The 14087-nt window shown below is 40.8% G+C and overlaps 1 protein-coding gene across 1 annotated transcript in view; it reads left to right on the top strand.

The window, feature by feature from the left end:
- The first annotated feature begins 239 nt into the window (after positions 1-239).
- The window catches only part of golga2 (golgin A2), a 17963-nt gene continuing 4115 nt past the window's right edge, over positions 240-14087 (top strand). Inside the window, exons 1-24 of the mRNA XM_010780767.1 lie at positions 240-326; positions 1500-1658; positions 3576-3644; positions 4646-4798; positions 5078-5124; positions 5408-5471; positions 5891-5950; positions 6596-6676; positions 7106-7144; positions 7262-7324; positions 7608-7701; positions 7803-7909; positions 7994-8052; positions 8217-8358; positions 8561-8650; positions 9053-9160; positions 9262-9349; positions 10090-10232; positions 10430-10648; positions 10774-10887; positions 11116-11340; positions 11571-11667; positions 11915-12006; positions 12182-12536. Of these exons, the coding sequence (XP_010779069.1) occupies positions 279-326; positions 1500-1658; positions 3576-3644; positions 4646-4798; positions 5078-5124; positions 5408-5471; positions 5891-5950; positions 6596-6676; positions 7106-7144; positions 7262-7324; positions 7608-7701; positions 7803-7909; positions 7994-8052; positions 8217-8358; positions 8561-8650; positions 9053-9160; positions 9262-9349; positions 10090-10232; positions 10430-10648; positions 10774-10887; positions 11116-11340; positions 11571-11667; positions 11915-12006; positions 12182-12536 (2716 nt within the window). The 5' untranslated portion in view covers positions 240-278. The remainder of the gene's footprint in view (positions 327-1499; positions 1659-3575; positions 3645-4645; positions 4799-5077; positions 5125-5407; positions 5472-5890; positions 5951-6595; positions 6677-7105; positions 7145-7261; positions 7325-7607; positions 7702-7802; positions 7910-7993; positions 8053-8216; positions 8359-8560; positions 8651-9052; positions 9161-9261; positions 9350-10089; positions 10233-10429; positions 10649-10773; positions 10888-11115; positions 11341-11570; positions 11668-11914; positions 12007-12181; positions 12537-14087) is intronic.

Raw genomic sequence — 14087 nt, 5'->3', positions numbered from 1 at the left:
TGAGCTTAGGGAATGTAATAGTTCTCACCTTTCATATATTAAGGACATATCAACAACATTAATTATATAGGCATGTGCATATTTATAATAAAAAATGTTATCAAACACAAATTAGGTTGGTTTTGATTCTTCCCCCCATGCATGTCCCTCCCAGGGCTGCATGAAGGAGATTTGTTTTACCCAGCCTGCGACCCCTACCGGCAGCTGGCAGTTACACCAACAGACAGCAAACTGGTGACGTGGTTCGGTCCGTTGACCAGAGCAGCAGCAGTAGCAGTATGGCCGACCAGAGCAGGCAAATAAAACTCGCTGCAGCTAAGAAAAAGGTAGAGTATTTTATTACTGATCCGGCTTTACAACATGGGAAGTGCTGGTCCTGTTTCTCATCTGCGGGTTTGGTTGCCGGTGTTTTCTTTCGTGTTGTTATTAATTTCTACAAGGAGAAGGGGTGTTGTCATTACACGTCGCCCGACCTCTGCGCTGATGCTTGTACCGCCTGCCTTGCTCTTCTCGAGGCTTCAATGCGCTGGAGAGACCGGTGCTTCTTAGGGGCCTGTATTGATAGCATTAACTTTCCCAGATTATGAAGACTATTTTTAGTTATTTGAGGCGTTTATGGCGTCTAATGCTGTTTAGTTAGTAAGTGATTGACTTCACTTGCTCTCTTCGCCCAATGGTTTAATGTGTATTTTAATGTGTCTTTTAGCTTTGGTTATGTGGTTATTAGCAAACCTTAACGTGCTAGCTAACTAAGGCACTTAACCGTTAGCAAGCAGGCCAACTAATGAATAGTTGGCTATGTGTGAGTGTAGATAAATGCTACACTGCAGCTGGGTAGCTTTGTGTGTTGTCTGCAGGATGTTTACATTATTTAAAGGAATGCTCAACAGACAGCGATTTTAAAACAAACGCTAAGCTATCACTGTAGCAGAGTTAGCATGATAGAATGACGGGGAGTGTTTTGACAGCTGACACCCCTCTTCCCTGTCCCGCTGTGTGCTTTAGCTGCTAAGTGTGTTAGCATAGTCTGTATGTGAGGCTGGTCCGAAAGATGGCCTCGTCAGCTGTGAAATGTTAGCTTCAGGAAATGACTCGTCAGCATTCCTGCTGTCCCACTCTCTTTGAGGAGGAATTGTCGTGTTGATAACACTTTAGATGCGATGCTGATCGGATTCAACCCAATTACTTTAGAAATGGCAGCTCCAATAGTTCCCATATGATCCATAATATGGTCCCCTCCAACAGCTGTCCCCAACAGAGTGTTGTATTGATCTTTGTTATCAACTCCATCCTATTTGGGTAAGAACAGCACGCTGATAAGCGAGCAAGTCCAAATTACATACCTGCTTCATCTCAGATGGTTGAAAGTTGCAGGATTTTTAATAAGTAACACAATTAAGTCTAATGTTGTTAGAGAGTCAGCAGTATAGTTTTCTGTCAGTTAGTATTGATTGCTGCACTTCATACACCTATTTTTTCATTTCTTATGTGCTGATCAGCTGAAGGAGTTTCAGCAGAAGGGCTCTCCTAGTGTGGGAGTGGAAAAGGGTGGAGGAGGAGGAGGAGGTGGTGGTGGAGCAGGGGCCAAAAAGAAGAGGAAGGTGAAGGGACTGAACCAACATGATGCATCTTCAACAGGCAGAAACTCTCCAGACAATGTAAGTCAGTCCTGGACGGTCTTTCTATTTATTTTCCTGCTTGACATTTCGCCTTTGTAGGTCAGTCTTCTGTGTCATTCTTATGTCTGATGATTGATCAAATCTTGTGGAATCCTGTGAAATAGACATCATCTCTTTTTCCTTTTTTTAAACGCTGTATTATCATTAGAAAGCATTCAAACTCTATGTGAGCTGGGCAGACAACATTCATTGTTGTGTGAATGTATATATCAAATTTAGAACTTTTCCATATGGACAGTACCAGTGCCAGGCAAAGCAATAAACACAATAAGAAAGATCCTCATGCTGCCATTTATCACAAAATAATGTTGCCGCTTGTAAAATGATATGGCTGAATTACTATAAAGTTGGCAAATATTTTCCTTCTTGCTATCAGTCACACACAGTACTGACATGTATCTGCTGACCAGGTGACAGGATAAAAAATAATGTTTGTCTAAGAAAGAAGACACTGGAATAGAGTCAAAATATCTGACCCTGCATCGTAACCCCACAATGAAGTGGACAGTGTTATGATGCAGCTAAGGATCAGGTATATTGAACATTTTTGTCTTAACTTTAGATTATGCTGCTCGATTATGGCAAAAATCATAATCTCGATTATTTGGGTCAATAATTGTAATTGCGATTATTAAATGCGATTATTCATTAACTTTGAAAACATCCATTTATTGTACTTTAAAAATGATGAACAGTATGTTTTTAACAGTGGATTACCGCTGAACTTTAAGTAATTTCAACTGAAAAAACCAAAAAAAAAAAAAAAGTAATAATAAAAAAAAAATCGTTTTATTTCGATTACTTTGTTTTCGTAATCGTTGCAAGCTATAATCGTAATCGCGATTTAAAATACGATTAATTGAGCAGCCCTAACTTTAGAGAAAGTATTATCTTTGAAAACTGGCCATAATTTTTCTATTTTGGTATTAGACATATCAAGCTTTTTTTATTGGGCATTTTTAAAATCATTAATTTAGTTGCAACCAGAGTCACATGCCTATCTTTTAGTGCTAATTACAATGTCAGTTTGCCTAATTTCTACCTCTGACATCTATAACATTTTAATATCAAGCACAGTCTACAGCTGTGTGTTCTGCTCTAAAGCTCATAACCAAATTGAGAGTGCGATTGAGGACACACAGTTAGCCATGTGACTCCAGCACACAGCTTTGAGACACAGGTCGGTTGTCACAGGTCTTTAAAGCCTTACTGGAATCTGGGCAAGTGACAACTCTGCTGCTGAGTTACAATATTTCCCCCAAGCATGTTTGCTTTTGTTGTTTAGTTTTTTCTGAATAGCCTTATAGTCTGAATTAGACGTAAAACAGTATGATGTTCCGAGTAACCAACAAGTTTCGTTTATGGAATCATAGCAGAGGAAACATTTTACAATAATTGCCATACATTAAGATAATGCATTTTGTATAAATGTCTTACCCAAACTGTTATTTAGCTTAACACATTTAATGAAGGCTTTTTAAAATCTATTTTATTTGTACAGGTAAGTCACTAGGACAATAATGATTGACTTGGCAGATCAGGCGACAAGGGGAAATGTAAAAAGGTTAGTGTGTTTAGTTTATAGATGTAATTGCAGAGGAAAATGAAGCATCATAGGAAATGTAGTTAGAGATTATTCTAATCCACAAACACAACATTTCGAACAAATGCAGCGCTGCCCCTCGGTGATTTTGATGACAGTCAAGGGTAATTCTGATTATTATTTGTAATTGGTTTAAAAGAAGCAGGAAATCTTTCTGACCTCTTGGACCAGTTTCTCCTTATTACCCATCCGTATTACTTCTAGACCTCCTCCTAGGGTTTATTGTAGCAGGTTATACTGTTCTCTTCACCCTTTTGCATCTCTTTCATCTCCCTCCCTTCTTCTTCCTGTAGTTTGACAATATTCTGAAAGCACTTAGTCAAAGCAATGGAGTAGTTCTACCTCCTAATGGCAACAGTCAGGTGAGCGTATGTCTCTCTTTCCTCTCTTTCTTCCTCTCTTTCTTCCTGCCATGACTGTGTTTTCTGTCTCTGCATGACATTGCTGTAAATAGCCACTCCTGTGTGGTATCTAATATCTCATCTCGCTTCCCCATTCTAACCTCCTTCTTGCATCAGATGCACATATGTTTTCTTTTTCACACAGTCCAGAAAGCATGGGGCACATTTTAAGTGCAAATTCTTGTATTGTTGCTTGGCTTTTAAATCCATGTCAAGAGAGTGCACCGTTTTTTTTTTTCACCATCTCTATACAGCTGATTGTATGAGTATCATCTCTGTCTGGGTGCATCATGCAGGCATGCTTTTTAGAAAACAAAGTGTTTGTTTGTCTCACTTGTTAAAACGTTTTTCATTGCTACCCTTGTGTTTGTTTGTTTTGGCTTTTTAACTGCCTGATTTAAATGCACTCTTAAGAGGGTTATTTTGTTGTTACAGATTATTATAAAAATATTGCTTATAATAGCTTCAGAGTAAGAGAAACCGAGAGGGATTCTTTGTCCGTCATTCAATTCCACGTTGGCATTTAAACAGCATAGTTCGTTTTTTCAGTGCTTTTATTCTACTAACGTTTCAAAGACTGCCATGAGCAGAAGTGTTTTGAAAAAGTATTGGCAGCAGCGTAACAGCTTTATATCTTTCACCCTCTCTAAAAGAGCCTGCATTATTTGCTCCGTTAGCAATTTACCAAACAATTGATAAAAATAGACAAAATCCCTGCATTTTCGTATTACATTCTAATATCATCCTAGGCTGTGGACTATCATATCTGTACGTTTCACAGAAGATTGAGTCTGAACCTTTATATATACAGTCTATGGTCTGAACGTATCTATTCCAAAATAATAAATATAAAAGCTTATAAAGTTGCATCATTTTGGCCTCCATGTTTCTGTTGCATCATAACTGCTTGTTTTCTTGGCATTAAACCAGTGTGTGCATTTGTTGTGTGTGTGTCACATCAGACCTTTGCTGACGTGGAGTCCGTCGGGTCACCAGTCCCCCAGCTGCTGGAGGACCCGAAGGCAGAGCCTGACCGCGGCTCGCCTGTGCCTAACCCCGCTAGCGCTAACACTCCTACTAATCCCGAATCTGTCGGTCACAACACTGACCTGCAGGTGTGTGTCTTTCTCTCCGTCACTATCTCTTTGTCTCTGTTTCTCAAGTCATATGTTGTATTGTCACCTTTAAACCTCCGTATCTCTCACTTCGGAGCATAATTACAGTTGCTGCATTTTTACTGATATATGTGAGTGTTGTAAAAACAGAATTACTGTTTCTGTTAGGTTATACAATGTGAATTTCTCACCACACAAGTTATACATGTTCTGTGTTCCTCCTTCCTGTTTGTCTGTCTACTGCTCTCACCCTCTATTCCTCTTCCAATCTTTCTGTAGGACTATACCGACACCAATGGCAATGGGAGTTTAACTGAAGAAAAAAGGTGGGTTACCTGATTTATCACTGTCCATGACACCCTTGTATCTTTAAACGCTGCAGTTTAAAACCCTGTGTTTATCATTTGGAAATATATATTTATATCAAGGGCAGAAAACGCCCTCTTGAAACAGCTCGTTCCATTACTCTATCATCAGCACATTTTATATTAATGCTGCACTTTAACCAGAGACTACTTTAACATAATATTTGTCATTAATTAGGTATACAACTTAGTGAATGACTTGGATAATGTATGTGATTGATTATTTCTGTATTTTGCCTTGCAGACCACTGTCTTCCACAGAGAGCCTGCGACAGCTCTCCCAGCAGCTGAACGGCCTGGTCTCTGGGGTAAGATTTCAGCAGCGCCAATGTCTTCCTGTCTCCCTAACACACTCACACACACACATATCTTTCTCATACATATAGTAAAACTGAACAATTAAACACCAACACTGATGAGCACTTTCATCCATGGTGTGATGCATCTATTCTTGGCAGGAATGCTCTGGAAGAATTTAAAACTGTGCCAGTTGTTCCCAAAGGCCTCACGCACACTAACAGCGTCAACCGGTGCAGCTGCTTCGTGTGTTTCTATTTTTTTAGTGCTACACATTATACAGTTAGCTTGTTGTCTGTTTCTGAGACACAGTTAACAGTTTACTGCTTACTAACAGAAGTAATCAGACATCCATACAATCTGTTTTTCACCTTGAAATATATATATCATTTCCCGTGTTGCATTGATGTGCTTGTCTTTGTCTTTTCAGTCATCTGCTGCATATGTGAATGGAGACAGTCCCCCTGCCATGGGTGAGAGAGAGCTGGAGGTAAGATGGAAATCTAATATATTCTAAAACTATTAGTTAAAAGTAATTGAGGTCATGATCAAGGCCATGTGATTCACAGTAAAGTGGCTGCCCTGTACCATGAGTACACCTAGGACTTCTCCATATTGCTGAAAGGGTTTGTTTAGGTAAAACTAAATAAAAAACATTAAGGTACAGTTTGGGGACAGGTAATATCTATGTTAAACAATACAGAGCTAGTCTATTGTCAAGCACAAACAGTCCATTGAATGGATTTTAGCAACCTTATTGACATGAAGTGTGCACAAGGAATATGGTATGGGATTGTGACTTGATACAGCAGGTACTAATTTTAAAAATGGTAAATAACCATTGACATGTTAATGTAGCGCAGATTAGATTGCTAAAACTCTGTTGAGGGCTTAACATAAAGACCAAAAACACATTGTTACATCAATATACTCCATTAATCAGATTAACAACCATCATGTATTTTATGATATATTTCAATTATTTTATTCATGTTTCACACCTCTCATAAAGTTGCTATTGTTTGCTTCCATGTTAATAAGTCACAGATCGTCTCCTTGTTTGACTTTTGTCACAGCACAATATCCCTCTCTCCTTTTTTTGTTCTCCTCCCGGACGCATGTGTGCACGTGATAGGGTCGGAACCAGGAGCTGTCAGCCGCCCTGGAGTCCAGCAACCTAACAAACTCTCAGCTAAATACCAAGTTAGACCAGCTGGTAAGAGGCTGTGTGTGTGTCTGTGTCCGCACATTTGTGTGTCTGTAGTACCCCCCCCCCCTTCAACAGTCCCACATATATCACAGAAAAGCATGCCCTGTACCCTGTCATCTTTATAACCACACTGGAATAAGTCATGCATGGTTTTCATGGTTTTTATTTATCCTTCACGATGGTTCAATAGAATGCCTCTCTTTATTTGCACACTCTAGTCAGAGTCCATGGTAGACGCTTAATTGTAGCACACTAACTTAAAGCTTCATATAAACCTAAAAGGTAAACATAACAGGTTTATTATTTAAATCCTTACGACTATCCCTGTCCTGTTAGGCATGCAGTTGAGGGATTTTGTGTCAGAATTTCTGCTGGTGTGATGAAATAAATGTTGATCTTTGCTGAAGTTAAACTTATATCCTGTTGGTCTGGCAGGCACAGCAATCTCAGGTGCTCTCTGAACAGCTGCAAAAGGTAAACAGATTTTTTTTTTTACCTTGTCTGTTAATTCCCTGTGTCTATTTTTCCAGTTTCCTGAACTTTGACCTATTTCCCGGGTGATTAATTTATATCATTTTTTATGTTCTCCAGGAGCGGAAAGAATTTGATCAGAAATCTTCGAAAGAGCAGGGAGCCATGCGGGAGCAATTACAGGTAACTTCTTCCGCCCAACACACACATTCAATTTGTAGGACGGTGTATTTTAAGAAGGAAGGAGCATTTAATGCATCCATGTAATGTATCAGTGTAAAATGTCAGAGTCCATGGTACCACCCTGATATATAATTGATGTTATCCGTGAACACAGCTTCCCCCCGTTTGCTCACTCTGACAGGAGTTAATTATGTTCTCTGCATGCTAAGTTGTGTATTTAGTTTCTATCGTGATTTAATAAAGGAGTTTCTGTCTTGAAACACCTTCCCTCTGTCGTCCATAGGTTCACATCCAGACTATTGGAATACTGGTATCTGAGAAATCAGAGCTCCAAACAGCACTACAATACACACAACATGCTGCGCGGCAGAAAGCAGGTGTGTCTTTTTTAATGATCAGCCGTATATAAACCTGAATCAAAACTTCTAATCTTTGCAAGACTTGAGTTTACAATTTGTTTGTGTCTCTGTGTGTGCAGCTGAGGCAGAGGACTTGAATAACCGTCTGCAGGGAACAAAGCAGAGAGTATCCGAGCTGGAGAGAACTCTCTCTTCTGTCTCAACACAGCAAAAACAGTTTGAAAAGGTAACCAACATCGCAGTGTTCACATCTAAACTGAAATCATTTAAAAGTGGTATCATTAATAAATGTTTTCCTTTTTGTCTCCAGCAAAACAAAGAGTTTGAAAAGGCGAGAGACAGCCTGAGACTAGAGGTGTTTAGACTAAAGTAAGTCACTTAACATTCACAAGGTGAAGGTTTTCATAACAATGTCATCAAAGAAAAATTACCGGTAGTTAATCAACCCGACAGACGGCGTGAGCAAATCTCCCAAGTCCTGATAAGAATCTGTAGTTTAGATGAACAACCTCTGCATGTGTCTGTGTTTGCAGCAATTTGAGTGAGGAGTCGAAGCAGCAGGGCTCAGAGCTGTCAGAGCAGATAAAGCTGAGAACACAGGAGAATGGAGCAATGAGGATGGAGTTGGAAGATCTTCGCAAGAGACTCGAGATAGCTGACCTCATGTTGCAACAGGTGCATTAAAACACAGACACACATATATACTGATCTTCGTCTTAACAAGCTTTGGACTTTATAGCCAATCTACAACAAAAAGCCATTGTTTGGGATTTGTATCAATAAAGATCCCTAAATGTTTCTTTGCAGCCCGATTAGATTTTTTCTTATCATCTATTCTGCATTTCATATCAGTATTTGTCCTTTTTTCCCCCTCCAGTGCTCCAGCCAGTCAGATCCCTCTAATGCCACCCAGCAGGTCCAGTTACTGCTGGGAGAGAAGCAGCAGCTGGAGGCACACAATCACCAGGTATGTGAACACGGAGGGTCTTTCTCCTACAGTTATCTGCATATGTGTTATGCTAGTGGCTAAACTTATATTTTATTCTTTCATTATCATTAAAACAACTCAACATAATGTAATGCCCCACTAGTTTCCCTTCCTTTCATAGAAACATTCCTCAGCCAACCTCCTGTTCTCATCAGCCTCTTTCCTTGCATTTCACATTCCTTGCATCAAATGACCCATGAGATATCCCTTTGCCTTTCCTACTTCTCCTTTTCCTTTCCATATGTGATACATAAAAGCAGCATATTAATACTTTTAAAAAACATATATTTTAAATAAACAAAGCAGCCTGTTGTCCCTCTTATGAAAATGAAGTCTTGCCATGTTGACCGTGCTTATCCCTTAATGTTTTTGATGCTGTAGCTGATGGAGTCGATATCCCAGCTGCAGACGGAGAGAGACTGCTATGCAGAGCAGATCCAGGAGGAGGGCCGTGTATGGAAGGACAAAACAGAACAGCTGCTAACACAGGTGAACTACACAGCAACATTAGCTTAGACATATGGTTCAATATATTTGAAAAACATTAGACCTACCTATTGATTTAAATGTTAATTCCTGTGTCTGTGCAGGTTTCTTTGGTTGCAGAGGAAAGGGACAGAAACATCAACCGAGTCCAAGACCTGGAAGCCAGCATCACAGAGCTGCAACATGTAGCAGGTGAGAGGCCCACACTGCCCTTGTTTAATGCTTCAACCTGATCCTGACTTTGACCCTCCTTAAGCTGCCTGTTTACCCGTGGCAAATAAAATGTCCGACTGCCTGACCGTAGTTGGATTTACAGAATGGCTCCCCTTATCTTGCAGCACTGTACACTTGATAAGGTGCGTCAAGGGGAGAGCAAAGAGACGATGTTCGACACTATTGTAAGCTGGTGTCGAAATGTTAATTATCGGCCAAACATTTTTCTTTTTAAAGCCTTTAACGCCGTGCTTCACTCTTTTTTCCCTCCATTGCAGGAATAACATTGGTGAGGTTTCAAATAGTTTGAAAACTTTATTTTAGCATAATCTTAAAAACTTAAATATACTGTATATGATACTACTTGGGAACGTTTCTGGACACACATAAAGGCCGTCAGAGACTTTATCTAATTAAATATAGCACTTTTCCATTGCTGATATACCTTATATCCTATTTTGTTAATATTATATAACTTTTTCCATGCCATGTCTTTTCATGTCAATGCCATGACCATGGAGGAGAGGGATTTGTTTATGCAGTGTACTGCCAATGTTTCTTTTTTCTGAATAGAACATTCAATACAAATTAGAATTACAAAAAAAAAAGATGTACTGTATCTGAGCTGTAGCATGCTTAATACCGGGCATACAAGGTATTTGTTATTGCAAAAATGATTATATCTAATACCTGTCATTCTTCTTCTCCTCCTCCTCCAGCGTTGCTGTCCCAGGAGAGAGAGGCTCAGGATAATGCGGAGCCTCAGTCCTCGGGGCCCTCAGAGAGCGAGGTGGCTCTGCAGGAGGCCCTCAACGCTCTGCATCAGGAGAAAGATGCTCTCACTGCACAGTACCAGGCACAGGTATGCCTTACACACACACTTAGAGCATTCCTTTTCTGCTAATGATTACTTTATTTCTTGGATAATATTGGAATATTGTGTTCGGCAGTGTATTATGGTTCTGTGTCCCTAACAGCTATACCCATTGATTTGTTCTGTTTAATATTTCAACGATGGTTTGAAGTTGCTTACATTCCCCTCTGTTAAATTTCCCCCAGCTGCGAGATAACGAGCAGCTGAGCCGCATGTGTACAGAGCAGGAGACACGTCTGGGAGAGCTGGAGCGGCAGTTAGAGAGCCAGGTCCAGGAGGACGGGGACCGCCGACGCATGTTAGAGGATGTTCAGTCAGATAAGGCCACCATTAGCCGAGCTCTCACTCAGAACCGAACGCTGAAGGACCAGCTGGCTGAGCTACAGAACGGATTTGTCAAACTGGTGAGGCTGTAAATCATTTCTCTGTAACAATAATCTGAAAGGTTTTTCACACATTTGGAGAGTATATTCATTTCTAAGTGTTAGCTCGGAGAGTGGGAGACTTTAATCCAAATTCATTTGTGCAGACCAATGAGAACATGGAGCTGACCGATGCCATCCAGACAGAGCAACATGTGAAAAAGGAGCTGGCTCGCAGAATGGGTGAACTGCAAGAGGAAATGCACAACTTCAAGGAGCAGGTACACAAAACACGGCTGGGGTTGTGGCATTTGTCACTTTTAGTACCTTATCTGTCTTTACTATGATTACACTATATCCTTTGTAAACTTTATGTTTTAATAATAATGTATTAATGGCCATCCACGCTGTGGAGTTAACACAACAGAGACATATGTGATTATGGCATCCTGAAAAGTTGTTTTCTGCTTTCTTTGGCATTTATTTCCTCTTTGTTCCCTCTTCTTCAGCTGGAACTGAAGAGTCAGGACACTCAGGGTCTGATGGAGCAGAGGGACCAGGTGGCCGCCCAGCTGCAGCAGTACTGTGCCGGCTACCAGACCCTGGTCTCAGAGAGGGAACAGATCCACCACCAGTACCTGAAGCAGATCCAGCTCATGGACCGGCTGCAGCACGATGAGAGCCAGGGCCGCATGCACTTGGAGATCAGTCAGAATCAGCTCAAGCAAGCGCAGGTGTGCATTTCAGAAATAAGGCATATTAAATACTTTAGTAAAAATCCTGCCCTAAAGCTCTTTATCAACTATTATAATATGAGACTGATTCGAAAGGGTCTGGAGTCAGTGTATTACAGTATGTTGATACTATGTTGTGTAACCTCACATTCTTTCAATATGCCTTACTTATCTCTGTGACCACAAGCATACATCAATTCATTTGAATGACTCTCTGTCTCCCCCTACAGGATTATTTGGATCTTTTGGTCAAAGACAACGATCAGCTGAAGGCGGAGGTGAAGGATCTGCTGAACAGTTCAGCGCTTGGCTCGGCCAGAGACCAAGGTAAGATTAGTCTTTTACTGGTATGTTACTGGTACTTTTTTAAACCCTTTTTTTTTACTATGCTTATCCAAGCTTCTTCAGATTGCATATTTTGTATAACCTTTTGAAATGTAGTACCAAAAAAGTGGTTGTACACTACATGAATGATGAGGGGTACAATGTTGAAAAGGAGCTGAATCCCTCTTATAGTAGATCTTCATGACCTGCAGTTCCTGTCTTAATTTGAATGTGTCACTCGTTCACGTAGGAGATGGAGTGGAGAGCCAGTCCATGCAAGAGAGCTCAGAGCGGTCCACCTCCATAGTCATCCCAGAAGACTTTGAGAGCAAGAAAGACATGGTGAGGAGGGTGATGATTGTTCTTCACAAAAAAAGATTCAATATTCAAGAAGATTCAAATATGCTTAAATTATTTGTCGAACTTCCATTGCTTTGCCTTTTATGACACATTATGGGCGCTCACATGATACATACAGGGCTATACCAGTTTAAATGATACATTGTTTGTAATGTAGGAGGAGTTTATCCGTGGAGCTTTGACTCGGGTTGAGGCGGAGAGGGACGAGGCCAGAAGGCAACTGGAGGAGGAGCACAGGCACCACATGGCGGCCAGGCACCAGGCCTCTATGGCCCTCAGCCTGGAGCAGCAGCACCACAGCCACTCAGATGTTCACGACCATGACCATCACCATGATCATGAGCATGACCACGAGCATCACCATGATCATGACCACGACCATGATCACCACCAGGACCATGATCATGACCATCCCCATGATCATGACCACGACCATCACCATGACCATCACCATGAGCACGATCCCTCTCAGGACCCGCACAGTCACTGTGAACACGGCCATGAGCATTCAGGTGAGGAAGATAGGGTCTGTGAAAGCATGCATATGTTTATTTTATTATGTATAGACCTAGATCATAGTACCAGGAGACATCGTTTGGTAGTCACCCCACACGAAGCGTGGTCCTCCTCAGTGTCTCCTTCACTGTCCTCTATTTACACTTCTTGCATGCTAGATGATGAAGATGCACCTCCCTGTCTCTTTTTAAGCCTCCGTTTTGCTTTCTCCAAACTTGTTGCCAAAACTGTGAAGTCCTTGCATTTCCTGAGGCCAAGTTGAAGGATCAAATATTAAGAAATGATCACATGACTTGAAGTTATATCTGATTTCAGATGTGGGAAGTTACTAAGTACACTTCTTCAAGTACTCTACTTAAGTACAATTTTGAGATATTTGTACTTTACATGACTTTGATGCTACTTTGTTCTTCTACTCCACTACAGTTCAGAGGTAAATGGTTTACTTTTAGTCCATTACATGTATTTAATACCTTTAGTTACTTTACCGATGTGGATGAATGATGTGAAATATAATCAAGTGTTAAATCAGACTTTAGTTCCACCTGGAGTAAATCCACAAGCTACCCTGCAGTAGCCTATACAAAGTCATTCAAACTAGCTGCACCTCTACCAGCTTTGATAACACTTTAATGATCAATCATTATAAAACATAATATATATTATTCTGAAATGGACCAATGTACTTTTACTTTTGGTACTTTAACTATATTTTGATACTACTTTTCTAATTTTACTAACGTAACTGAATGCAGGACTTTTACTGTAACAGAGTATTCCTACACAAGATCTGATTTCAAAGTCTTCCATTAACACCCTGAGTAAGTTTGCAGCTGTGTGTTTTACTCCACTTTTTTGTAAATAAAACTGCAGCAGCTTGACCACAGAGCGTGAACGTTGTGATTAGCTGATTTTGCGCAGTTCTCCAGTGTGTGCGTGGGGCACAGAGTGTGCACAGGGGAGTCTCCCACTGCAGCCAGTTGGCGGAGTTTTGGCACAATTCTGTTGTTCATACCGACGTTAACCCTGTCTGTGCACACGGTGAACAACTCTGTCGTCCGGTGATATAAGCCTCTGCCTCCTGTAAAGCTTCACAGGTCCGTCGGTTATGTCCTGCGCGGCTCGGCCAGCACCCAGTTCAGTGAGTCACAGAAAGTCCGAAGATTTCTTGCAGGGAGCGAAACGGCAACGTAGCTGCTTAATGGCTTTGTTTTTTTTGACATGTCTCGTAGTTTACTCGATTGAGTCTTGACAAGAAACACGTGTAGACGAAATATGTGTTTTTGTTTTTGATGTTTTGAGGTACGCAAAGGCGCGTAGTGACAAAAGTGACGTTACACAATACAGATTTGTGCCGCGCATGCGTACCTGCGTACCAGTTATGTGCACCCCTGGTTCCCTATTATACTCTTTTTCATCAATATATTATAGGTCTCAGATATATACAAACATGTCTCTGAAGCGTTTGGCTCGAAACACCAAACAGATCATTGCAGCATTACCCATAATCCCCTCTGTTTCAGCCCTGTTTCCAAAGTGCTGTTTCT

This window comes from Notothenia coriiceps, unplaced genomic scaffold (assembly GCF_000735185.1).
Source record: "Notothenia coriiceps isolate Sejong01 unplaced genomic scaffold, NC01 NC01_scaffold00000490, whole genome shotgun sequence".
NCBI classification, from domain to species: Eukaryota; Metazoa; Chordata; class Actinopteri; order Perciformes; family Nototheniidae; genus Notothenia; species Notothenia coriiceps.
This window is presented reverse-complemented; position numbering and strand designations above follow the sequence as displayed.